Below are 25,726 nucleotides of genomic sequence, written 5' to 3'. Positions count from 1 at the left end.
AAATGCTTGAGTGATTCAAGGATGTTTGTACTACTCATCTAAACTTTACTATAAGAAATTCTTCACTTCAGCCTTGCAATTTAGGTTCAAAAGTCTCACCACCATCACAATAATACAGAAGCACTAGGCACAGTGGGGCTTTTACTTTTTTAATTTTTTTTCCCAAAAAATTCAGACTCCCAGCGGGCAAACCTCACATCACTGGGCCAAGCAACCTCACACCTCTAATTTTGTCTACAGCCAATTATACATGCATGAAAACAGGGTCCTTCTTTTTATTTACATCAGATTATAAAAATAAACTGTCATATCACTGGTCTTGTGATAGTCACAAGGTCAGTTTCAATGGACACTTTTCTTCACAAAATAACATCTCCTTACACTACTGACAGCTCTTAGAATTTCCACAAAAGAACAACCCTAACCTTCCTAAGCAGTAATGGCAGTCCTGACTGCTGGTTGGGATCAAAGCACAAAGGCCCCAGATCCATTCCTTACCCAAACTACAAATGGTTTTTGTGTGGCTGTAGTCCACTAACGCCCCCTCTTGCACACCTGCTACCTTGCCATGGTTTTATTGTGATCCTAGACTTGCTGCAAATTCTGTAACACAAGAACATGAAATACTGAATAAAATCAATGATACAACATATTTATTAATTACAATGTAGATATTCCAAGTACTTCATAGCATTCTTCTCATCTCTTCATCAATAGTAAGTGAAATCATATTTCAAATAATTCTGCCAAACTTAAGGAACCAAGAACTGGCATATTTAATTCTGCAGATCATGAAAAATACAAATCTGCAATATTGACCAGTCTCATCAAAATCCATTTGCTTGAAGATAGTCTTTCAAATATATGCCAGGTAGGTACTTGAGAATAATGATCTCATTTTTAAATAGTACATTTTCATACTGTATACTAGTACAAATAAAGTATCTTGGGAAGCAAATCTGTTTTAAATTTCATACAACAAGATTACTTGACAAATATGATACATATACCAAAGGCTTTTTCTCCCTTACAAGGGAGAAAGCCTAACAAACAGCAAAAATGGCACTCTACACAAACTTATCATTTATGCTGCCCTAAATGCCTACTCCAAAATTGGACAGCTACTCCACCTCGGCTTTTGTCTAAAAAAAGTGTTGGCAATAAAAAGGGTTAAGTCTTTAGTTAATTTATACAAGTCAAAAATAAAATGTTAACTAATACAAACAAGGTTAGGCACAAATCAACCTTGACGAGAAGACTATCTGGTAAAGCAAATGAACATAGAATGAACTAAAAATGCAAGAATACCTTGCAGGATAGCTGATCAAAGAATGGGAAGAATCTAGTCCTTAGACAAACATGACAATGTCCTTACTCTTAGCATTCTCAAAGATGGTGGTGATGGTACTAAAGACCTCTCCTGCTGGCCGAGATGCATCTATGGCTGTGTGCAAACCTGCAGGTAAAAAATTTGGTTACTAAATAAGCCTTTTTCCAAATCCAAAAATTATCCTTACATTTTCCTAAAGCTTTCTCACATATATGTCTTCCCACAAAAATCTAACCCATGCAACCCCTACTTGTCCTAAACCCACAATGTTTCTCACCTGATCCTCTCAACCAAAATCCTCCCAGAAGCCTTCCCAACCACACTTAACAAACTGATCCCTTTGAAACTACTACACTCACATTTAAACCTTTCCCTTGTAAAGTGGAACTATACAAGCACTGCCCCAGTCTTCTGGCACTCTACCCTCTTTTAGACGAACATTAAACAACCTCACCAGCCAGTCCACCATCACTGTACCTCCCTTTTTTAGACACTCAACATGACATCCATCCTTACCTGCTCTCATCATTTTAATAACTGCTTTCATCTCATCTTTCCTTATTTCTCCTCCATTTTCCTCATCTATCACTGTCATTTTCTTAGTGCTTCCCACTGCAACTACCTTTCCCTCCCTATCCTTCTTCACATTTAGGAACTCCCTAAAATACACTTCCCATCTTCCTCTTACTGTCTCTTCCATTATCATCTCTCCATCTGCACCTTTTACCTTTTCTTTTCTACTTGATTCGCCTCCTCTTCTTCCCTTAATTCATCTGCACCTTTTACCTTTTCTTTTCTACTTGATTCGCCTCCTCTTCTTCCCTTAATTTCCTTCCAATTTTTTTTTTATTACTTTCAATATTTTGTCATACTCTTACCCCATTTCACATCCACTCTGCTTTGCCTCCTTAATCTTATCCTTTACTTCTCTTTTCTTTGTACTTCTCATGTGATTCTCTCATCCTTTTGTAACTAATCTGTGAATGTTCATTTCTTCTCTTCTGCAACCTCCTTTGTTTCATCATCCTACCACTCACTACCATTCCTTGTTCAACACAAATTTGCACACCTTGTGACTTCCTCTTTGAACCATTCCCATTCCTCCTCCACTCCTAGTTCTACTCTATCCTTCACTCCCCCCCACTCATCTCACAGCTTCTTCTTGTACTCCTCCTTTTCTTTCTCATTTAAGCAATTTACTCTAAGTACCTCCCTACCTTCTGTCCTTTTCCTCTTTCTCTATTCTAAAATTACCTTCCACCAAAACATTATCTGATATTCCCCCACTCTCTCCCTTGAACATGTACATCCAAAACTCTTCCTACTCTTCTCCTAGTTACCGCTATGTAGTCCATTAAAACCCTATCTTCCACCTTTCCATCCACCACCCTCTCCCATGTGTACTTATGCTGGTCTTTCTTCCTAAACACTGTATTTGCTATCATCAACTCTCTAGACATATCTCCATCAACTCTCCACTATGATTTTTTCCTGGAACTCCACACTTCCTAACCACTCTGTCTATTGGTTCATTTCCTACCCTAGCATTAAGATCTCCCAATACCACTACATTGACATTTCTCCCTAATCCCTCTATGCACTCATTTAAATCTATCCAAAAAGCTTTCTTTTCCTCTACACCTCACTACTAGGCCCATATGCACTTACAAAACCCATATCTCCATTCACAGTTTCACCTTTATCCACATTGACCTTGAAGAAACCTCCTTCCACTCCACAACACATTCACTTACCAGTAGAGCCACTCCTCTCCCTCGTCCTCTCTCCACTCCTAACATCCTCCCAACTACACTTCCAAACTAAAACTTGGCTCTCCCTTTCAACTTCACTCAATGCCAACACCCTATTTCTTCTATTTTACTCTCATCTGTACACCTACGAACATTAAAAGACCCAAACTTTAGGGTTCTGGTTGGAAAACTCCTCCCATACCCTCATATGCCTTTGCTCTTTTTTTTTTTCCTTTTCTTTTTTTTGGGGAGGGAGAGGGGGTGGTCCCTACCCCTGTCCTGTTTTTGTCCCCTTTTAAGACTCAAGTGGGAACTCTCGGCAGTAGTATTCTCACCCATCACAGGGTTTGGTGAAAAAATGGAAATGAACATTCAAAGAAGTGGTACAGAACAGTATTTAGAGTGGGGGGTGCAACAACACCATAACAGAGGGACAGTTGCAGTATAACAATGTACCATCATTTCTCTATGAATAGAGATTTCCTCTCACAAAATGATGTGTGGCTCTGGTCAATAGGGCACCCCATATACCCTAAAGTTTCAGCTGCATGCTACTGAGCAGCTTTTAACCCCACAATAACATGCAGCCAATACCCCAGACGGGGACAATAGTTATTCACAATATTTATCAATATTCTGAACACACATAAATATTCAGGCTCTTTTCTCCCTTGTAAGAGGAAAGCCAAGTCAAAGTACATGGAAACCAAAAAATCTTTACCACTTATAAGTTAAATGATGATCAATAACATCCATGTTATACTAGTTACAACAATCTAATGCACCCCTTTCAAACAAAGGGAAGGTCATCCTTGTCTCCTGCCACATTGTTCTAGCTGAGAGCAATGTGAGTGAAGAGTGAGGAGAGGAGAGGGTGAATGTGTATGAATTGTTGCACTTCATTGTGGTCATGCGTGTTGTTCACTAAGCTACAGTTGGGTTCATCTCGGAGGTACAAACAAGAACAAGACTTGGCAGGTTAGCAGTCAAAGCTTTGGGCTAAATATACAGGATTTTACAATAATGCAAATTCTTAATTAAATCTTGGTATGTGGTATGTCTTAATGGATACAATGACTGGTAGATAGTATGGTTATATCTATATACATTGTACCAACCTTTACGGCTGTAGTATTCAATTAGAGGTGTGGTCTGCTTATGGTAGCCAGTCAGACGACGCATTAAAGTTTCTGGATTGTCATCATTCCGTCTTATCAGTGGTTCACCAGTTATCTTGAAACAAATAAAGTGACTGGATTAAATTACAAGCATATATTGCATGGAAAGGGTCACAACAGTAAAATAATATGTAGTTCTAATTTAAAAATACAAGTCCTCACAACTTGTTTCTTAATCTATGACAAGTGTCAAAACTGGAGCCAATGGTTTTCAAACTTGTATTCAACATCTAATGAAAATAAGGCTATTGCATGAAAATAGTACTACATTCTAAGATGTACAATATCCTACCCACATCATCCAAACAAAGAAGAGTTCAACCCAAACAATCCCAACAATGCTACAAACATATAAAGTAATCTGTCCCCAGTACCCTGCAAAATACATCCATTAAAAAACAAACATGCATGTGCCATAAGGCCTCTTCCCCTTTACCAAAGCCACCCTTCATTCATCCCACACTCATCCAATGCCCATTTGTTTCCACTTTTATCTTAGCTCATTATGGATGAAGACAGCACCTTCACAGCAAGGCTGGTTTACCCACACTTAATTTTTGGTGACTCTCTCTCTTTGTACACTCAAGTAATTATATAAGTCATGAAGAAATTCCTTTGGGCCTTGTCACTTTATCATTCACAACCACTCTCCACTTGGACCTATCTTTTACATTTTCCCTCTTGTAAACAGATATTTCTCTTTTGCCCAAGGCCCCCTTCACTGTATCAATCCATCTCATCCTCAGTCTTCCCCTCAAGTTCCTTCCATTCACCTATCATTTCAACACTCTTTTCAGTAGTCTTTCTTCACTCATTTTTCCATATACCCAAACTATCCCATTATTCTTTCAATGACCACATCTACCAGCTACCTTTCCATCCCCTACCTTTCTCATCATCTCATTTCTCACTTTATTTGTCCCTGTAATCCCCACTATAGTTCTTGTAAACACCATCTCAAACACATTTAGACTCGTCTATTTGGTCTCCTTTAAATTCAAAGTCTCAGCCCCGTACAGTGTTGTAAGCTCAATCACCCATTCTTACAGCCTTCTCTAAGCATTCATCCCCAGATATGCTCATGACATTTTTCATTCACACACCACCACACTTACTTCCCTTACTCTATAATTTACCTCCACTCCTATTCCTCTGTTCCCTGCTACATGTGATCCTTGACTTAAAAATATTCGTTTCCACTAGCTTTTCTCCTTTTAGACTTTCCTCCAACTCACTCCCACCCTCTCCCCTTGTGCATCTCATTACCTTACTTTTGCCCATATTTATTTTCAGCTTTCTTCTCTAATTACCCACCTAAACTCTGTCATTAGCTGCTTTAAACCCTCCTTTGACCCAGCCATATATGTATGTATATATGTATCAAAGGCCTTTTCCCTCCTTATAAGAATATCATGTCATGTCAAAACACACACTTGTAAATAAAACTCAACCAACCACTCCTCCTATTATCTCAGAATCTTAGGAATGCGGGATGATCTTGTCCCCCACCAGCTTGGGTAATCATTGCTAGACAACTCTTCCACATGTATGTGCTATCTGTAGTGCTACTTCCAAACTTGTTACTTACATCATCTTTCATGTGCTCCTTGGGTGGATGGAATTCTTCATGATATGAGCGTCCTGATGTAGGATGGAATAACCGTCCTGTAATACGACGTACCAGTAAACTGTCATCAATGTTGAATTCAATTACAGCATCCAAATCTTGTTTCCTTAGATCCAGCAACTCATCCAGCTGTCAATAATACAACTGTTTAGGTTACACTTATACCTATTCAATCACCACTAGTACAAGAAATACAAGTTTCTGCCTGCTACACAATTAAAAAAAAAAAAAAAAAATTCACTGCTGCCCAATGTCTCTCTTGCAAGAGAACGATAGGCCTTGGGTAACCAGCGATGGCCACTGAATTGGTCCAGAAGTCAGTGAAAATCTACTGTAATTGATGGGAAGAGCTTTGGACGGAAGAAAACTAATTAGTGTACAAACAATTCTTGAGAACCACACTGAACTATGCTTACACAGCATGGTTACCAATGATTAGGAAAACCCTACAAAAATGTACAAAATGAGAATGGTAACAGGATGAACCAAAACCACCTCAACAGAATATCTACACACAGAAAATGATGGGTACATAGTTCTATGCAAAATCCCTCAACCCTATTCACCCATATAATTACTTCACACAAGCATTACTAATTGCATGCAACAAAACACATACACCAGCAAAATACTACTCAGTCATCTACAATAACTCACCACCTGCAACACACCATACAACAATACATTCACATTTAGATCACAAAACAAGCACGCCAAAAACCCAATTACATCAAACACCTTTAGACATAAGCCCCACAGAAAAATTCCATTGAAGAGGCAACAACCTTACTGGCATAACTAATTTCTGGTCACCATCCAGCATCAAGAGAGTACCAACACAGAATAGCCCTGGCTACAGAAACTATCTCAGATGTATTTTCACACCCAAGACAACTCACCTCACATCTGTCCCACCCTAGCTAAACTCAGGCAACAACACAATATTTCTTCTGTGAGTGACTTATGGACCACTGGTGGCTACTGCCAGTTACTTGAGACTTGTGGGTCTCCTGCAAGAGAGATCTGGAGTAATGAATCAATTGAATGATAACTCCAGAAAAAGATACAAAAAATAAACAAAATAAAATAATAATAATAAGGAAAGAAATAAATATATATAAATAATAAAGAAACAGACAAATAATATTTACAAAAACAGATAAATGACCACCTGTGTATAGATCTTTTTGCTTTAACATACAGATCCGTGGTTTTCACTCTTATGATTTTTGCATCAGCAAAAATACTGGATGTTAGCTTGCCTTGTTGTATCCGTCACATCACAGACATAGATATGAAACATTATTGGTGCTAGCATTGAACCTTGTGGAACACTGTTGGTAACTGCTCTTCATTCCGACATATCTTTTACTACTGAACTCATGTACCTTCCCTTCAAAAAAATCCATCATCCATTTGAGTGCTTTGCCTATTTGTCCTTCAATATGCTCCAATTTTCACTAAAGTTAATTGTGATGTACTTTCAAAAGCCTTCTCTTGGTCAAGGTACACACAGTCCACCTGGCCCTCCCTCTCTTGCAGGAAATTGATCACTCTCAAGTAGCTTGAAAGGTTTAAAAGTATCTCACAATCAACTATGTGGAAATTGGAGCATGTTGGAGGACTGAGTGGCAAACTACTAGAATGGATGAAAGACTTTTTGAAGGAGAGATACATGAGGACATTAGTAAAGGATAAGATGTCAAGATGGAGAACAGTAATGAGCGAAGTTCCACAAGGTTCAGTGTTTGCACCAATAATGTTTCTTATCTGTCAATGTCATGATGGAAGGAACTACAAGCTATGCCAACATGTTTGCACATGATGCAAAAATCAAGAGAAGAGTGAAAAATGAGGAGGACAGTAGACTATTGCAAAAACGATCAAGACATTACTTTTTGCATGGAGCCGAGAATGGGAAATGAAGTTCAATACCAAAAAAATGCTAAGTACTGGAAATGAGCAATAAGGGCAAAAGAGCATCCTTAAATTATTCTTTGGGAAGTGAACCCATTACAATGCAAAAGAAGATAAAGATTTGGGTGTATTGATTAAAGACAGCCTGTCACCTGACAGACATATCGCTTGTTTGCGAAAACGTTGTCATAACTCAAAAAACTGAATTTTTGAGTTATCTATACAGACATATTCATCTTCAAACACAGATTTTTTTTGGTAACAGTGTCATATCTGTAGCTCAAAAATTGACCGCTAGGGAGTGCTAAATGTCCCAACGACATAACCTTACATGTTCCAACTTGTTCCAACAAATATTTTAGACTTAGTAAAGATTATGATTGTTTCAACTTCTATAAACTTTAGAGGCGTATTTGATGCTCCAAAATTTTTTCCACCTATGGTGTTTGAGGGCTTTTTATAATATTGAGAGCGTTTTGAAACTTTAAAATGCCTCTCCTGAAAAATTTGATATTTTGAGTTATGACGACGTTTTCGCAAACAAGCGATATCAGCAAGATTGTGGGAGCGACACACTGATTACTGCAGATCACAAAGAGGCATTTCACTATATGGATGAAGAGATGAAAAAACTCACTGAAACCCTGATCCGTCCAAGACTGGAATATGCACCAGCAGTATTGTCCCCACACAGTGGAGGATATAAACAAGATTGAGAGAAAACAAATGACAGCAACCAAACTGGTCCCTAGCCTGGCAGATAAACCAAATGAGGAATGACTAAAAGCAATGGGTCTGCCAACTTTGAAAGATTGAAGAGAAAGAGGTGATATGATTACAGTGTTCAGGTCACTAAGGGTGATAGATTGCACTAATAGAAGAGATCTGACTAAAGATGGGAGGGCTTTAATACGTCATGGGATCAAATCAAGAAAGACCATTTGTCTGAAGGATGTGAAGAAATAAAGTTTTTCATATGGATGCATAAAATCTTGGAATAGGTTAGGAAATAATATAGCCTAAGCTCAGACAATACACGAGTTCAAATCTGAATATGATAATTGGAAATTAAGGATATATATTAAGTTGGAAGTGTACATGAACCTAGGTATGATAAAATATATAAAAAGTGAATAGGAAATGGGACCCCAAGTAGCAATAATCCTTTCCTGTATACTACAATTACGTATATACAGGATCTTCCACATCTGAAGCCAAACTGACAGTCGGTCAGAACATTTATCTCTTCAAGATACTGCCCTCACTTCCATGTTTATATCTCCCAAACCAAAATTCTTGATTACCTCACTTCTCCAATATACTGGTCTCTTTTGTGAAGACAGAATGGTAACTTTTAATCATTATTTCTGCCTGTGGTGAGGACTCCTCAAATACTTCTCTACCTACTATTACATATACCAAGGGCTTTTCCCCCTTACATGGGAGGTAGCCAAAGTCAAAAGTATAAATCCACTCCCACCCATTTCATCCCCACACACTCCACTCCCATTCACCACCCCTTCCTCCCTCTTTTCTTGGCTCCTCCTGGACTAGGGGTCATCCCTACATCTTGTTCACTTCCCTGGGTCAGAACCAATGCAGCAAAACACAGCACAGCTGCCTCATTTAATTTTACCTATTTCTATTATTTTAATTATATTTTTATCATACTTCACGTTCGTAATTTATTTTCCCATCTATATTTTTTGTGTGTTTCACCCAGTTTTCTTATACTTTAGTGTTTTATGATTCCATTTAGTTTTAGTTTTTATTGTTCCATGGGTTTCATTTCGAGTTCATTTATCTCCTTTTTTCATAAAGGTGAGCTATCTCTGGTGTATAGTTAGGGTTGAATGTATTCCTTTTGCCTCTGAAACTTTCTTGCTAGTTTTCACTATAGTGCTTATGATCTCTGCTGCTTTGCCTATGGAAAAATACTGGAAAAAAAAAAAAAAAAAAAAAAAAAATTCTTACATTTTTTTGTGTATTTTTGCCACTTTGCTACTGGTTTCTTGTAGGCTGTAAGTCTTCTGCAAGACACCAGGAGCAACAGACTGAAGGATTGATTGCCATTTAGCTTTCAATTTGTGCATTTTTTGAACAGGAACATTGATCAACACTTATTCAAGTTTGATTAAAACAACATACACATACCAAAAGGGGTGGCCATATAAAACACTTTGACCAAAGGATTATTACTAACAAAAAGTTGATGTGGAATACATTAAACTTCAAGTTCTAATTCAAACTAATAATAATATTTTTAAACAAACGTTTCAGCAATTTTCAGTAACTAGACACCTGCTGCTTTCCACAAATAGCCTGCACCAGTCTTTAAGTCCTCTTGTACATCTTTATGGGAAGAAACTATGGGATGTCAGAGTTGTATTAGTATGGTTTTGTCTCTACAGTATATCATCACCTACCTGGAGGAGGAAGAGGAACAGAAGGAAGAGGATGGGAAGGAAAGGGGGTGGCAATCAACAATTGTTAATTCACCTCATGTGAAAAATTGGAGGATAATAGGACAAGGACACTATTGGGGGGAAGGATGGAGAGAGAGGGTGGGCAGTAAGTAAGAGTGACGGGGAAAGGGAGTGGACAAGAGAAGGGATGAGAGGCAGAGAAGGAAGGAGAGAGAGGGCAATAAGAGTAAGGGTCAATAGAGAGGGGAGAGGGTGTGAACAAGAGTGAGAAAGAAGGGGTGAGAGGGAGGAGGGAGAGTTGGATACAGCTAAGGCCTGGTCCTGACATCAAGTTGTAAGTCAAGATTGAGGTGAGGGTATTAATAGTTTAAGATGGACTGAGATGTTTTTCTCCAATATCCATCTTACACAATCACCACAAAGAGGGACCTATCACTGGTCCTTCAATGATGCTTAAAATTAATATCATACATCTTCATTCTTAAAGCAAACATGAACATGCTAAAAATTGAAAAGGAACCATTCTCTAACCTTCTCAGCCTGGGGAACTGTCCGTGGAAAACCATCGAGGATAAAGCCATTTCTGCACTCGGGCTTGTCCAAGTTCTGTCGAATCATTCCCACCACCAGATCATCACTAACTAGTTTCCCTGACACACATCAACATAAAATTTTTATCAACCTCTGCTTCACTCATTTTCATTCCTCTTAATCTTCAAGTATACAATTCCAAATTATATTTTAATAATAAAATTTTAATCAAAAGAATGGCAATAAAGGTGTACATAACATATATAAACTTTACAAGAAACCAGCCACACACTAAAAACAAAAATAACTAAAATAAGATCTTTGGAGGATACACATATGGTAGCAAGAAAACAATTTATTACGTTGATTCTGCTTAGTTACATTACCTTGATCCATAATAGATTTGAGTTCCTTTCCTAACTCCGACCCTGAAGAAACCTCCGCTCTCAACATGTCACCTGTTGCTAGATGGCACACACAGTATTTTTCCTTAAGTAAAGGGGCCTGTAAATATAAGCAATCATAATCATTAGAAAATTAGCATTCTGTATTGCACAGCTAATACACACACTTTTGGTATTTTGTGGTTACACTACTTTCCATCTTCTTGTCATAACTACATACATACATACATACATATACCAAGGCTTTTTCCCCCTTTCAAGGGAGGTAGCCAAAAATAACTAGTTTTTAATTAATTTCTGTTTTGTGCATTACCCATCTCTGGATGTGTATTCTACCAATTGCACTATTTGGGAAGGTGAACAGTTTTGCACCCTTTTTTAAAGTTAATTTTCCAAGTGACAAAGCCTGGGGCATGGATTTTTAATTTGGGGAGGTAGCAAGAGCCTAAATGTGTGTGAGAAATATGGTAGGTTTACAAGAATGGAGACAGAAATGTGGAGGTATGGCAGTGAACTGAGGTGGAAAGAGAGCCACAGGATGGGGTTGATAAAGAAGTGCTGAGGTGGTTTGGGCACATGGAAAGAATGAGGAAAGACTGGCAAAAAATGTGGACAGCAGAAGTGGAAGGAGTAAACCTGAGAGGAACACCAAAAAAGTAGATGTATGGGGTTAAGGAGGTATTGGATGCAAGACAAACATCTGCCAAGCAATGAAGAGATCATTCAAAAGGCATGAGTGCGTGGAAATGGGTTGCAAATGGAAGAAGAAATTATGTGATCAAATGGGATGTTTTTGTCTGCTTCATAGCAATTTTCATGTAGGTGATGGAGGGGGGGGGGGGCTCCCATGTAATAAAGCTAAGTAAACCAGCTTAGGTTATTGGGCCCTACTATGGAAGTGCTACATTTCCTTTGACTGAAGCAGTATGGCAAGGGACAGAGATGATTCATCATTCATGAGGTGCTAAAATGGGAGGGATGATAAATGGGCTTTGAATGAGGGGAATGGATGTGAGGCAGATGTACCTTTTGACTTAAGCAACCCCTTTATAAGGGAGGAAAAAGGCCTTTTGTTATGAATATATGGGTTTACCTAGCTATACATACATACATACATATACCAAGGCTTTTTCCCCCTTACAAGGGAGGTAGCCAAAAAGGGAAAGGCATAAAAACATTCCCACCCATTTCATCCCTAAATACACTCCACACCCCTCCCACCCTCCCTCTCATCTGAGCACCTCCTGGATGACGGGTCATCCCTGCACCCTGCCCACCGCCCTGGGTCAGAAGCAGTGTCGCAAGACACAGCACATCCACAGCAAGGCCGCTTCATTTAATCGGCGACCCCCCCTCTCTGTCTCCCCTTGCATATAAGGAGAGGATGGGGAGAAATCCCTTCGGGCTGCGTCAAAATTTACTCACACATACTACCCCACTTCACTTCACCTAGCTATACTTAGCTGTATTATACAGCACAAGATAACAGCTATACTCATAGGATTGTGCTTCAGTGTTCATAATGGTCAATCTTGACCTTAAATTGTCTTTTTTTATATACTTTACTATTACTTAGCCCAAATTATTCCATGAATCAATAATTCTGTATGGAGCACTAATTTTTAATACCTTTCACACTTCGAATCTATTTTCATTTCACAGGTGACTAATATCACCCACTTCCAGCTAATTTGAGCCAGTGAAAAAGACAGGTCCACACTTTAATACAACAGTCCAAAATACCTTAACAAAGCAATCTATGGGAAGGCCTACCCGGCCACAGTTTTCCAGTCAGGGAAACTCGAGGCAACAATCATTACTGATGTAGCGACAGTCTGATTCATGATGAATGCTTGAGATAGAGAAGTGCCTCCCCACAACCCATTTTCAAAAACCTATCAAAATCCTCATCTCCACCCACGGGTACAACCTCTTGGCTCCAGACAAAACCAGTATCTAACTACATTTGAACCACTTTTGTTTTGGGTGGTTTGAATGCTTCAAAACTTTTGGTAGTTTCCACTAAAGGAAGCAGTGGAAAATGTGGAGAAAGAAATGAAGATTCTACTACTACTATTACTTAGAAAAAAGAGAGATAGAAAGAGAGAGAGAGAGAAATAGCAATATGTTTATCAATAAAAGCCCTACCAACAAGAGAGAGGATTACCCCAACATTGGATGTTGTAAAGATTAGTAACCCCAGAGTATTTATGTAAAGATTAGTAACCCCAGCATATCTATGTAAAGATAAGTTACCCTAGATATGATCTTGTAAATATAAATTGCCCTATGATGGCCATTTAATTAAAGATAACTTTATCTAATCTAACTTCAGAATGAGCTTGTGAAGATCAGCCACAACAAATATTAGCTTGTAAAGATAAAACCCTCAGGTGCTTTTGGGTTACAGAACTTTACAATGTCCCTAACATTGATTTATTTACACTGGCTGCTGTCAAGGCATGGATTGTTTATAAGACATGCTTTATGATATACCAATAATTAAAAATTTGGTTAACATAACTATACAAGAAATTTAATGGGATAATTTTGACTAGATAGAGCCATGATGTAGTGACATGATAGACTTGGAGAATTGTGGAGTACAAGGGATTACAAAGGTGGAGCATGCCGACAGGAGACCTTTTGGTCCATATCTAGGTGAGATGGGGAACAAATCATAATAATGATAAATAAATTAATAAATAAAAACTATAATAATGTAAATAATAAATCAAATACATAAATAAATACTTAGGTATAGTTAAATAATAAACAAACAGGTAAATAGTAAATAATAATAAATTTACCTAATGATAAATGAGAATCAAGCATATAATAATAAACAAACGGACAAATGATAACAAAACAAATAATATAAAATAAATGATAGTCATTACAGCATCTTGCTTAGATGTTTATCTAAATGATTCTTAAAGCTTCGAAATGAACTACATTGCACTGCCTCTGCAGGAAGTTTATTCCATTCATTAACTACACAGTTGGCACAGTTGTTTCTACCAACTTCCAAATTAAACCTATTTCTGGACAGTTTGAGACCATTGTTTCTTGTCTGATTCTCATTCAGTGTGAAAATTTTGTCACTTTTGATGTTGTCAATTCCCTTTAGAATCTTAACCCCTTCCATACGGTGCCGCACACGTAGGCGTCATGGGGAGCGAGTGTATTCGCGAGGCTGCCATATCGGCGTCTTGATTATATTTATTGTAGTCGCCCCTCCATAATGACATTCTTTCTAATTCTTTTGTAATCGCATTTTCTATGGTTATCAAAATTCACGGGTGAAGAGAGAACGATCGATATAAGCGGTGACTATATTTTATGATGTGAGTATTATTACGACACGTCGTACGGCTGGCATTGGCTGCTGCCACCGAGATCTAAGTCCATGACGCCTACGTGTGCGGCACCGTATGGAAGGGGTTAAAGACTTGTATCAAGTCACCTCTGAGTCTACGTTTTTTTTAGGGAAAACAGATTCATATGTTTTAGTCCATTTTCGTATGATTTATTTTTGTTATTTGGAATCAGTTTTGTGGCTCGCTGTTGTACTTTTTCCAGTCTGTCAATGTCTTTTTTAAATGTGCACCCCTACATGATAGAGCAATAAACTATCAAATATCTATTTTGTAAATTACATCAATGTAATATTCATTTTTCTTGGCAGAATAAAAAACTTTGCTAAAAGTAAATATATTACCAAAAGGAGCTGTGATGATTGGTTTGAGACACCAAGTTGTTGTCTGTCCAGTCTTGTCAATGGTATTGATGTTGTGTAACAAGTATTCTCTCACTCCAAGTAACATCACCAGACTATGTATTTTTAAAACAGAGCTATGGAGCTGAGCTTCATGCTTTTCTTCAAGCTATGAAACTTCTCTACACTCCGCAGTTTGATCAGATGCTAAAACCAGCCGTCAACATCCCTGACGATGATGACCCTGATGACTTCTAGAAGTACAGTTACTGTATTATTAAATAGAGGTTATATAGGTTAGGTTAGACAAATTTATAATACTTTAATTTCTTGAACCTATGCATCTATCAAAACAAAGATGGAGTCTCAAGCAGTCACTGTGGCTGTTATTGATTTCTGCCAAGAAAAATGTAAATACATAATGTATTAATTTATATAATTAGCTAGGTCAAACACCCTAGAGGTGCCATCGTCTATGACATCTGCCAATAGCGCATCATTTTATGCGCATGCCATTCAAACGGCCAAATTTACATACCGTAGGAAATTTAATTCATAATAATGTCACGTGAGTGTATTTACTACGATTGTAGTAAATTTCAACCAATCACATAATCAGTTATATGTCGGTACATAAAAACATAAGATAAACATGGCGGCCTGCTTTCAGCAGTTAATTGAAAAAAAATTTGTTTCAATGTGAAAAATGAGCTAAAAACTCCATTAAATGGGCAACAGACCCAAATAAACGAAACTACAGCACTAGTCTCACAGATTATTCTAATACCAAAACCAGGGCAGGGTATTACAGGAGAGCTGAGAAATCTTAAGAACAAATTAGTTTTTTTTCCTATTGGGTCGGACTATCGGATAACATCAAACATATTGCGACATTTCAACTGCCGATGCAGATGTGTCTGTTGAAGCATGCTATAACCTACACACATTTTGGCCTGATTTTCTGGGACAAAATAGGCCTGATTTTGTACCCTTCAAAATGCGATATCTTTGGAACTACGACAGCTTGATGAATAATTCAAATTGCATTGTACTCATAGCAACACTCTGCATCCCATGAGAACTACTTCAGCTCAAATATCAGGAATTCCATTCTTATGTTGACCTAGCTAATAAAATATGTAATTTTCTATTTCCATATCACATAGGTGTGCACTTCTAAAAATTTACTAATTTCAGTAAATACTTCATTATTTTGGCCAATGCATCTTACAGAGGAAAACCACCTAGCCTCAAAGAGTATTATTTTACCAAAGAAAGTGTGAACATGAAACATCTTGAAAGTGAAACTATGACCTTTCATCCCTAATGATGCCATGGACATGGTAGTTTAAAGTTGCCTCCACTTACCATAGAATATAACAACTGGTCATAACTCATTGTCCCTAATCTGCCTTTCACCTTAATTATTAATAGAGCAGGCCATTAACCAGACCAAGTTCCATAATGTATGTCACTACGTTGAAGGGCTTAAACAGTGACTAGTCTATACATTTTGATTTTCATCAAACAATTTCCTTTTGAAAAGAAAATCGACCATGCTTAGGCTAAAGGTCCTTTAGCATGGTCTGATTTTTCGTTTCATTATCACTGGATTATGATGCCTTTCCATCTTTACAATGAGTCTTTATTTTGTCATCAGTCTTATCGTGATTACTTGAATTATACAACTTCGGTTAACTTTCTTCCACAATGAACCTCGTTACGGTTGTATGCTATGCTAATTTGCCACTGACTAACTAAAAATATGACAATGTGTAATATTTTACCTGCGTCCCCTTGCCAGCTCCTGGTGGTCCTATAAGGATGGCATTGATTCCTAGCTTACTCCCTGAACCAGAGCCAAGCTCTGGTTCAAGCTGTACCTCAGTTTTTGGTGCCATCCTTGCAGTTTCACCTTATACCCTCTTCCAAATTTTGGTTCGTCTGCGGTACTGTGGATACGGTGGTAATAACTTATATAATAGTATAAACATGAGGATCTAACTTTCTTTTATCTCGGACTCACAGCTAGTTTCGATCCTTTATTAAGCTCAAAGCTCATTTTCTGAACTTATTTTAGAAGTACATAGGTTTCCGTAACACTTATATTCTTTGCTACTTCAACATTTATAGTTCGCGACACATTTCAATTTAGCTTTGGAGATGTTATAAAATGTTTACAGTTACCTGAGACCATGCAAGATGCCTATTTATTTTTTACCTCAACAAGAATATCTTATATCAAATCATATGTACTGTACGTTTCCTTATTTATTCAACAACTTGTTTTACATCCCATGCAGGCCGGCAGTCATTAGTTATTGAAAGCTCCTACAGATGTCACTAGCGGATGTCAACAAACTTGTGATGTAGAATTGTTGAGAGCCATTGATATCACCACATCCATTTAAAGCAAAGTCATAAGTCCCACCGTACATTATACTAATGTAGATGTTAGATAACGGGTCTAGATGTAAAGATGCACTTCTCAATACCAGACACACAGGATTGTAAGGAAGAAAATGGAAGTACATATGTGGTACGTACCTTTAGATGTGAGAACTTGACGTATAAATTAAATTAGCCAAGACATAAGTAAGTTTCATACCCGATTTATGTACAGATTATTCCACCAACTACAATTTCAACAAGTTTTGTAATATTTTGTAATAATGATATTGAAGTTATCAAAGTGGTCGAGTTGTAGGGACGAAAAAGTAGAAATTAAAAGTTTGGTGGAATTGCATAGATGATCATGATTGTTTTTTATATACTTTGTGATGCATGTTGTGCCACTTTGCTCCTAAATTCAGGGAAAGTTAATCTTGTTGGATAGAGCCTGAGATGAACCATGTAACTGCAAATATAAGTTCTGTTATTAGATTACAGTGATCTATTTTTGTTTACTTTCCTAAGCAAAGCCAAATGCACTAGGGAAGTTACACAGAATTAACTCAAATTCATTAATTCAGGAGCCTTGTAGAAGACCAGTGCAGTGTAAAATGAAAGGAGAGGGCTGTTTTCACCATACTGTGATTTAAAACTGGTCTGTTTTAATCATTTGGTAATTACTAATTACAGCCTGCCAAGCAGCCTAGTTAAGATTGTCACCCAGTTGTGATTGGAGAATGGATTTATCTTCAGCTTCATACTTCTTGAAATTTCATTGCTGTTTTCTTTCGAGGATATCGATGTATTCAAGCAGCCTCGTTTGCTTGTTGCTGATGTGTAAACAATCTTGTCTCAGTTTGTATTCATGATTCATTATTTTCAGTTCTTGATCATAGCTCCCTTCTGATAGAAATATGTGTACATGTATATATTTTGTTTTAGTATTCAATTTCTAAGTCTAAGAGCTGGAAGCATATCACGGTTTACAATTTTTGGTAATTTTTTAGAAGTGCACACTTACGTAATATAGTAATAGAAAATTAAATATTAACTTTGTAAATTATAATACATCATCATAATATACATTTCTTATGGCAAATATTAGTAACAGAAAAAGTTGCCAAAAGTGATACTCAAACAAATGTAGCTGTTGTGACGGGTCGTACTAATTAACAGCCAGTAGTGACCAGTGATTTCCTGTGGTCAGGCGTTGTGTGTGTGTGTATTTTTTTTTTTTTTCCAGTTCCAATGGATCATATCATATGAATGATTCATCTTCTAGTGAATTCATGAAATAATTGCTGAATTTAGCAGGAGAATCGATGCACAAAGCAGAAAATCCTTTGCTGAATTTAGCACCCGGACCATGGCGGTGGTTTAGGTTTGGTTAGGTCCTAAACTAACCTAACCACCAGTAATTTAGCCATTCCACATTTTCCAACGACCGGACATAAACAAAGACGGAGGCACTGCCACAGTCCGGGTGCTAAATTCAGCAAAGGATTTTCCGATTTGTGCATCGTTTCTCCTGCTAAATTAATTTTTTTTTTTACCCCGTCTGGGGTATTGGCTGCATGTTATTGTGGCAAAGTAGCATGCAGTTGATACTTTAGGGTCTATATGGGGCGCCCTTACGGACTAGAGCCACACATCATTTTGTCTGTGATAAAGGAAAACTATACATAGAGAAGTGATGACACTTTTATACTATGACTGTTCCTCCATTATGCTATCCCCCAACACCTTGTTACTGTCCTGTACCATTTCTCTGAATATTCATTTCCTTTTTTTGCCTACCTACCCTGTGGTGGGGGAAAAGAATACAGCAAACAAGTATTTCCACTTGAGTTGTAAAAGGCGACAAAAAAGGGATGGGGGATGGGATTAGGAGTCCTTCTACCCCAAAAGGGGACATTCCTAAAAAAGAAAGTTAAGGCATAAGAGGGTCTGGGAGCTTTCCAACCAGTACCCTAAGGTTTGGGTCTTTTAATGTGTGTGGATGTGGTACAGATGAGAGTAAAAGGGAAGAGATAGGTAGTATGTTTGTGAGAAGAATGATGGATGTACTGGCTTTTAGTGAAACTAAAATGAAAGGAAAGGGCAACTGTGAGTTTGGGAGTGTAGCTGGGAGGTACTCAGGAGTGAAGAGGGGATGAAGGAGAGAAGGGGTGGCTATACTAGTAAGTGAAGAGATAAGTAAGCAGGTAGTGGAGTGGAAGGAGGTGTCATCAAGGTTGATGTGGATGAAGGTGAAGCTGGGAAAGGAGATGTGGGTTTTTATAAGTGCATATGGGCCTGGTAGTGAGAAGAGCGTAGATAAAAGAGAGGCATTTTGGGTAGATATAAATGAGTGCATAGAGGGATTAGGGAGAAATGTCAATGTAGTCGTATTGGGAGACCTAAATGCTAGGGTAGGACATGAACCAATTGACGGAGTGATTGGGAAGTATGGAGTTCAATGCAAAAAACGTAGTGGAGAATTGATGGTGATGTGTCTTGAAAGAGAGTTGATGATAGCAAATACAGTGTTTAAGAAGAAAGTCAAGCATAAGTACACTTGGGAGAGGGTGGTGGATGGAAGGGTGGCAGATAGAGCGTTAATGGACTATATAGTGGTGACCAGGAGCATGGTAGGAAGAGTTAAGGATGTACATGTTCTAAGGGGAGAGAGTGGGGGAATATCAGATCATATCCTGGTGGAAGGTAAATTGAGAGTGGAGAAAGAGGAAAAGGGCAGAAGGTAGGGAGGTACTTAGAGTGAACTGCTTAAATGAGGAAAAAAAGGAGAATGAGTATAAGAAGAAGTTGAGAGAGGAGTGGGAGAGAGTAAAGGATAGAGTAGAACTAGGAATGGAGGAGGAATGGGGATGGTTCAAGGAGGGAGTCATAAGGTGTGCAAAGATGGTGTGTGGAACAAGGAGGGCAGGAGGAAATAGAAAGAAGGGTAGTGAGTGGTGGGATGAGGAAGCAAAGAAGGGTGTAGAAGAGAAGCAGGCATTCATAGATTGGCTACAAATTAGGATGAGGGAATTGTATGAGAGGTACAAAGTAAAGAGAAAGGAAGTTAAACATAAGATAAAGAAAGCAAAGAGGAGAGCAGATGTGAAATGGGGAAAGAGTATGACAGAAAATTTTGAAAGTAATAAAAAGATGTTTTGGAAGGAAATTAAAAGAGGAAGAGGAGGCAAATCAAGTAGAGAAGAAAAGGCAAAAGGTGCAGATGGAGAGATGATAATGGAAGAGAATGCAGTGAGAGGAAGGTGGGCAGAGTATTTTAGGGAGTTGCTAAATGTGAAGGAGGATAGGGAGGGAAAGGTAGTTGCAGTGGGAAGCGCTAAGAAAATGAGAGTGGTGAGTGAGGAAAATGGAGGAGAAATAAGGAAGGATGAAGTGAAAGCAGCTGTTAAGATGATGAGAGCAGGTAAGGCACCTGGTCTGGATGGATGCCATGCAGAATGTCTGAAGAGAGTAGGTACAGTTATGGTGGACTGGCTGGTGAGGTTATTCTATGTTTGTTTAAGAGAGGGTAGAGTGCCAGAGGACTGGAAGAGTGCCTGTATAGTTCCGCTTTACAAAGGAAAGGGGGACAAGTGTGTGTGTAGTAGTTACAGAGGGATCAGCTTGTTGAGTGTAGTTGGGAAGGCTTATGGGAGGATCTTGATTGAGAGGATTAGGAGAGGAACAGAGGGAGTAATTGGTGAGGAACAGTGTGGTTTTAGGACAGGTAGGGGATATGTAGATCAGATTTTTGTGGTAAGACAGATATGTGAGAAAGCTATAAGAAAAGGTAAGGATGTTTTTTGGGCTTTTATGGATCTGGAAAAGGTTTACGACAGGGTAGACAGGAAGGCACTGTGGGAGGTACTGCAGATATATGGGATAGGAGGAAAGCTGTTGAGCTGTCAAGAGTTTTTATGAGAGTAGTAGAGCTTGTGTTAGGATTAGAAATGGAGAGAGTGAATGGTTTGAGGTAAAGGTGGGACTTCGTCAGGAATGTGTTATGTCGCCTTGGCTGTTCAATCTTTACATGGATGGGGTGGTGCGAGAAGTGAATGCAAGGGTAGTGGGTCAGGGGCTGGAGATGATTAAAGAAAATGGAGAAAAGTGGGAGGTGAGCCAGCTGTTGTTTGCGGACAACACTGCGCTTGTAGCAGGATCAGAGGAGGGATTGAGGAAGTTAGTGACAGAGTTTGAGGTGTGTGAAAGAAGGAAGCTGAAGATAAATGTGGGCAAAAGTAAGGTGATGAGATGTACAAGGGAAGAGAGTGACAGTAGGCTGGAAGTGAGCACTAAGGGTGAGAATCTCAAGGAAGTGGATAGTTGCAGATACTTGGGTGTGAATGTGACAGGAAAGGGAGGAGTGGGGATGGAGGTAGAATGTAGATTGAGAGAAGCGAGTAAATGCCTTGGTGGATTAAAAAGTATAATGAGAAATAGACATCTGGGAATGGATAGAGGAGGTTATATGAAGGAGTGATTGTGCCAACAGCATTGTACGGGGCAGAAACATGGAACATGAGGGAGGAAGAGAGAAGGAGTTTGAATGTGTTTGAGATGAAATGTCTGAGAAGTATGATGGGGGTTACTAGGCTAGATAGAGTGAGAAATGAGGAGGTGAGGAGGAGAACAGGGGTGGAAAGGGAGCTGGGAGATAGGATTGATGAAAGAGTATTAGGATGGTTTGGACACATGGAAAGAATGAGTGAAGAAAGATTAGTAAAAGAAATGTGGAAGCCGGAAGTGGAAGGAGTGAATATGAGGGGGCATCATAGGATGAAATGGATGGATGGGGTGAAAGGGGCTTTACAAAAGAGAGGAATGTCTGTAGAGGAAGGATGGGAGAGGGCAGAATATAGGGGTGAATGGAGAAGGGTTGTGTATAGATGAGGCTGTGATGCATGAGGGGGAGTGGGTGGGGGATGGGGGGTGAGGAAGTATGTATGAGAAAAAATTTGACGCAGCCCGAAGGGATTTCTCCCCATCTTCTCCTTTCCTGCATGAGGGGACAGAGAGGGGGGGTTGCTGAATTTATGAAGCGGCCTTGCAGTGGATGTGCTGTGTCTTGCGACACTGCTTCTGACCCAGGGCAGTGGACAAGATGCAGGGATGACCTGTCATCCAGGAGGTGCCAAGATAGGAGGGAGGGAGGAGGGTGGAGGGGAGTGGAATATTTGGGAAATGAAATGGGTGGGAGTGATTTCTATGCCTTTTTCTTTTTGGCTACCCCCCGTGTAAGGGGAAAAAAGCCTTTGTTATATGTATGTATGTATGTACTAGTAGATGAATCATTCATATGATATGGACCATTGGAACTGAAAAAAATAGGCTTACACAACGCCCGGGCACCATAGGAAATCGCCGGTCGCTACCGGGCGTTATTTAGTAGGACTGGCTGTGGCTGCTTGAGATGCCATCTTTGTTTTGGTAGATGCAGAGGTCAAAGAAATTAAAGTATGATAAATTCGTCTATTCTAACCTAACCTACCTAACCTGCATTTAGTAATCCAGTACCTCTGATTCTAGAGGTCATAGTCTTTGAACTCCAAATCTATCAAAACAGAGATAGTGTCTCAAGGAGTCGTGACTCCATTCATTTCTGTATTGCTGTTAGCAACATTTTTTGTTATTGACTTCTGCCAAGAAAAACATATGTTGATGTATTATAATTTACAAAATCAATATTCAATTTTCTATTATATCATGTAGGTGTGCACTTAAAAAAGAAAAAAAAATAATGTTTTATCTTCGATCTCTTAATTGGACTTGTTAGAATATTTTATGTTTATGTAGTGTATTTCTAACTCCTATGTTAATTGAGAGTTCAAATAATAAAAAAAAATTGTCAGTCATTGAAATACCTAGATTTTTTTTTTAATCTAAATGTATCTGATTGGGGCGTCATAGGGTTTCCTTGATTAATTTTATTAAGAAATCTTGGTAATGATATTGACATTGCTCTGGCAGTTTGTAGTGGAAAACCATCCTGATACAAGTAATATACCATGTGTTTTATACCAGTTCCATAGCCCATTGGTGATAAATCATTATCACTAATTTTTGAAAATCCATAACAATAGATAATGAAATATATCCTAGTATAACCAGACTTTACCCAATTTAATTATGTAGCTATTTAGTGGAAATAGGTACTTTGTGAATGTGTATGCATACCCATGACCCCATTGTAAGAAGGGGTGCGCAAGTCAAATGTGTCTTGAGTCTTTGTGTGAGATAAAGTTTGGGAAATCTCCATCCTACTTACTCCACCCAAGTAAGTTGCATATTCCAACACGTGGGAATACAGTTGTGAAATTCTTACCCCGTTTTGTGCTGTTACTATTAGAGTATTGGGTTGTGACCTGAATGCAGTCTATAGAATTTAATGGAGTTGAGTTAGATCTGCCTTTGGGTGTTTGTTTTGTGATGTATTTACCTAGTTGTATTTTATGGGAAGAGAGCTATGCTTGTAGTGACCCTTCTTTGTATCTTTCAGCATCAAGTTTTTTCTTAAATTCTTGTATAGTTTTTGCACTCACTGTTTCCTCATCCAATTTATTCTAGATATCCACCACTGTGTGGTCAACTATTCTTTTTTCAGATCTCTTCTATAACTCTTTTTTAAGTTTCTTTTCATGTCCTCTTGTTTTTCTTTTATCCCACTTTAGTAAATCATCTCTATCAAGGACTTCCATCCCTTTCATAATTCTGTAGATGGTCAGTAGCTCACCAGCTCACCTCTTTCACATCTTTGTCCTAGGGTTGGTAGTTTGAGTTTGGACAATCTATGTATTTACCTAGTTTACCCAGTTGTATCTTACAGGAAGGGGAGCTACGCTCATGGTGTCCCATCTTTGTATCTCGCAGTGTCTAGTTTGCCCTTAGATTTGCGTATGGTTTTTGCACACTATTTTTTTGTCCAGTTTGTTCCAAGTACCACTCTGTATGGAAAATGGTTCTTCTTCAGATCTCTTCTATAACTATCTTTTTTTGAGTTTTTCTTTTCATGTCCTCTTGTGTTTCTCTTGTCCCAATTTAACAAGTCCTCTCTATCAAGTATTTTCATGCCCTTCATGATTCTATAAATGGTCAGTAGGTCACCTCTCTTCTTTGCTCCAAAGTCGGTAACTTCAATTTAGCCAGTCTCTCTTCATATGACAAGTTTGAAAGTGCTGGAGCCATTTTTGTGGTTGCTGTCTGTATTATTTCAATTTTCTTTATATTATTTTTTGTACTGAGTGACCATAATGTCACCACATATTCCAGTCTAGGCCTTACTATTGTAGCTAATATATATATTTATATATATATATATATATATATATATACATATATATATATATATATATATATATATATATATATATTTATAATTTCTTCGTCCAAATAGGTAAATGCCACTTTTATTGATATTTGCAAGTAATAGGATTCTCCAACAATTTTGTTTATTTGTTTATCAGAGGACAAGTCACTTGAGATAATTACCCCCAAATCTCTTTCAGATCCCACTTTCTTTACCTCCTTAGTTCCAATTGTGTATTGTCCTGATGTTCTACTTTTACTTTTTCCGAAATCCATTATGCTACACTTAATGTTGAAGTCCACTTCCCATTTCTTACTCCATTTCCAAACCTTATTCAGGTCTCCCTGTAGTGATTTGTAATCCATTTTGGTTTGCACTTTCCTCAACAATTTAGCATGGTCTGCATAGAAGCTCATGTCATTCACATGAATAGTGAGCATTATTGGAGCCAATACAGATCCTTGTGGGACTCCACTAATCACCTCCTTCCAACCTGAATATTCTGCTGCTGGAAAAATTATTCAATCTATAAATCCCAAATATTTATTAGAAAGACATAAATAAGGTACCAGTAGAAAAAATATACCTTCAGCTAGCATCTGATGTAGTCTTTGTGACTTGTGTAGGAACCTTTGCCAGCAATGTTTAGAAACACTAGTGATCAAATATTTATAGCACAAATTAAAAAATTGCTCTTGTCTTATCAGTAAGACATTGGTCTAAGTTTTCCATTCCCACTAGTAAGACTCCTGTGATTTAAGAATTAAGTAATATGCTAGGGACTAGTGACAGGTGCGTACATGTGGTTATCCTGCAAGATGGACAGCAAAGCTACCCATTTTCAAAACCAATCAACCCCTTTACCTCTATCAAGAGCCCTGAGTGGTTGACACTCACCCTCTGGACTGGAACCAAGATCTCTTTTTATCAACTTCAATTGTATTTCTTAGACTTTTTCACACATGGAGAGCTGACAGCCAGCAACTACTCTCCCCACCCTACCTCAATAACAGTTCCACTTTGATACAACACAGACAATGGTCCAGTTTTGTCCCAGAGAAATCTATAGGAAGTTCCATGGACTGTTTCCAGCCACTGTTGGGCTGTATGTTTTCCATTTAGTGAAACTCAAGGCAACAATTGATCAAGTAAT

The 25,726-nt window shown here is 38.3% G+C and overlaps 2 protein-coding genes across 3 annotated transcripts in view; one reads left to right on the top strand and one right to left on the bottom strand.

The window, feature by feature from the left end:
* Positions 1 to 24: 24 nt before the first annotated feature.
* Positions 25 to 16,856, bottom strand: Ak2 (Adenylate kinase 2). Of its 2 annotated transcripts, none has more exons than XM_076183852.1 (7): positions 16,670 to 16,856; positions 11,147 to 11,264; positions 10,761 to 10,879; positions 5,848 to 6,015; positions 4,200 to 4,314; positions 1,309 to 1,456; positions 25 to 603 (listed from the first exon to the last, which is right to left on the bottom strand). In XM_076183852.1, the coding sequence occupies exons 1-6, from the start codon at positions 16,781 to 16,783 to the stop codon at positions 1,350 to 1,352; spliced, it is 741 nt and encodes a 246-aa protein (XP_076039967.1). In that variant the 5' UTR covers positions 16,784 to 16,856; the 3' UTR covers positions 25 to 603; positions 1,309 to 1,349. The 2 variants fall into 2 exon arrangements, with proteins under 2 accessions (XP_076039967.1, XP_076039965.1); XM_076183850.1 differs by having other exon boundaries at positions 1,376 to 1,456.
* Positions 16,857 to 17,183: 327 nt separating this feature from the next.
* Positions 17,184 to 25,726, top strand: part of LOC143024743 (sorting nexin-17-like) — a 49,071-nt gene continuing 40,528 nt past the window's right edge. Inside the window, exon 1 of the mRNA XM_076183847.1 lies at positions 17,184 to 17,421. Coding sequence (XP_076039962.1) covers positions 17,362 to 17,421 — 60 coding nt within the window. The 5' untranslated portion in view covers positions 17,184 to 17,361. The remainder of the gene's footprint in view (positions 17,422 to 25,726) is intronic.

The sequence above is a fragment of the Oratosquilla oratoria genome, chromosome 4 (genome assembly GCF_046742065.1).
Source record: "Oratosquilla oratoria isolate Oo_2021 chromosome 4, ASM4674206v1, whole genome shotgun sequence".
Classification (NCBI taxonomy): Eukaryota; Metazoa; Arthropoda; class Malacostraca; order Stomatopoda; family Squillidae; genus Oratosquilla; species Oratosquilla oratoria.
Note: the sequence above shows the minus strand (reverse complement) of the source record. Positions and strands in the feature narration are given on the sequence as shown.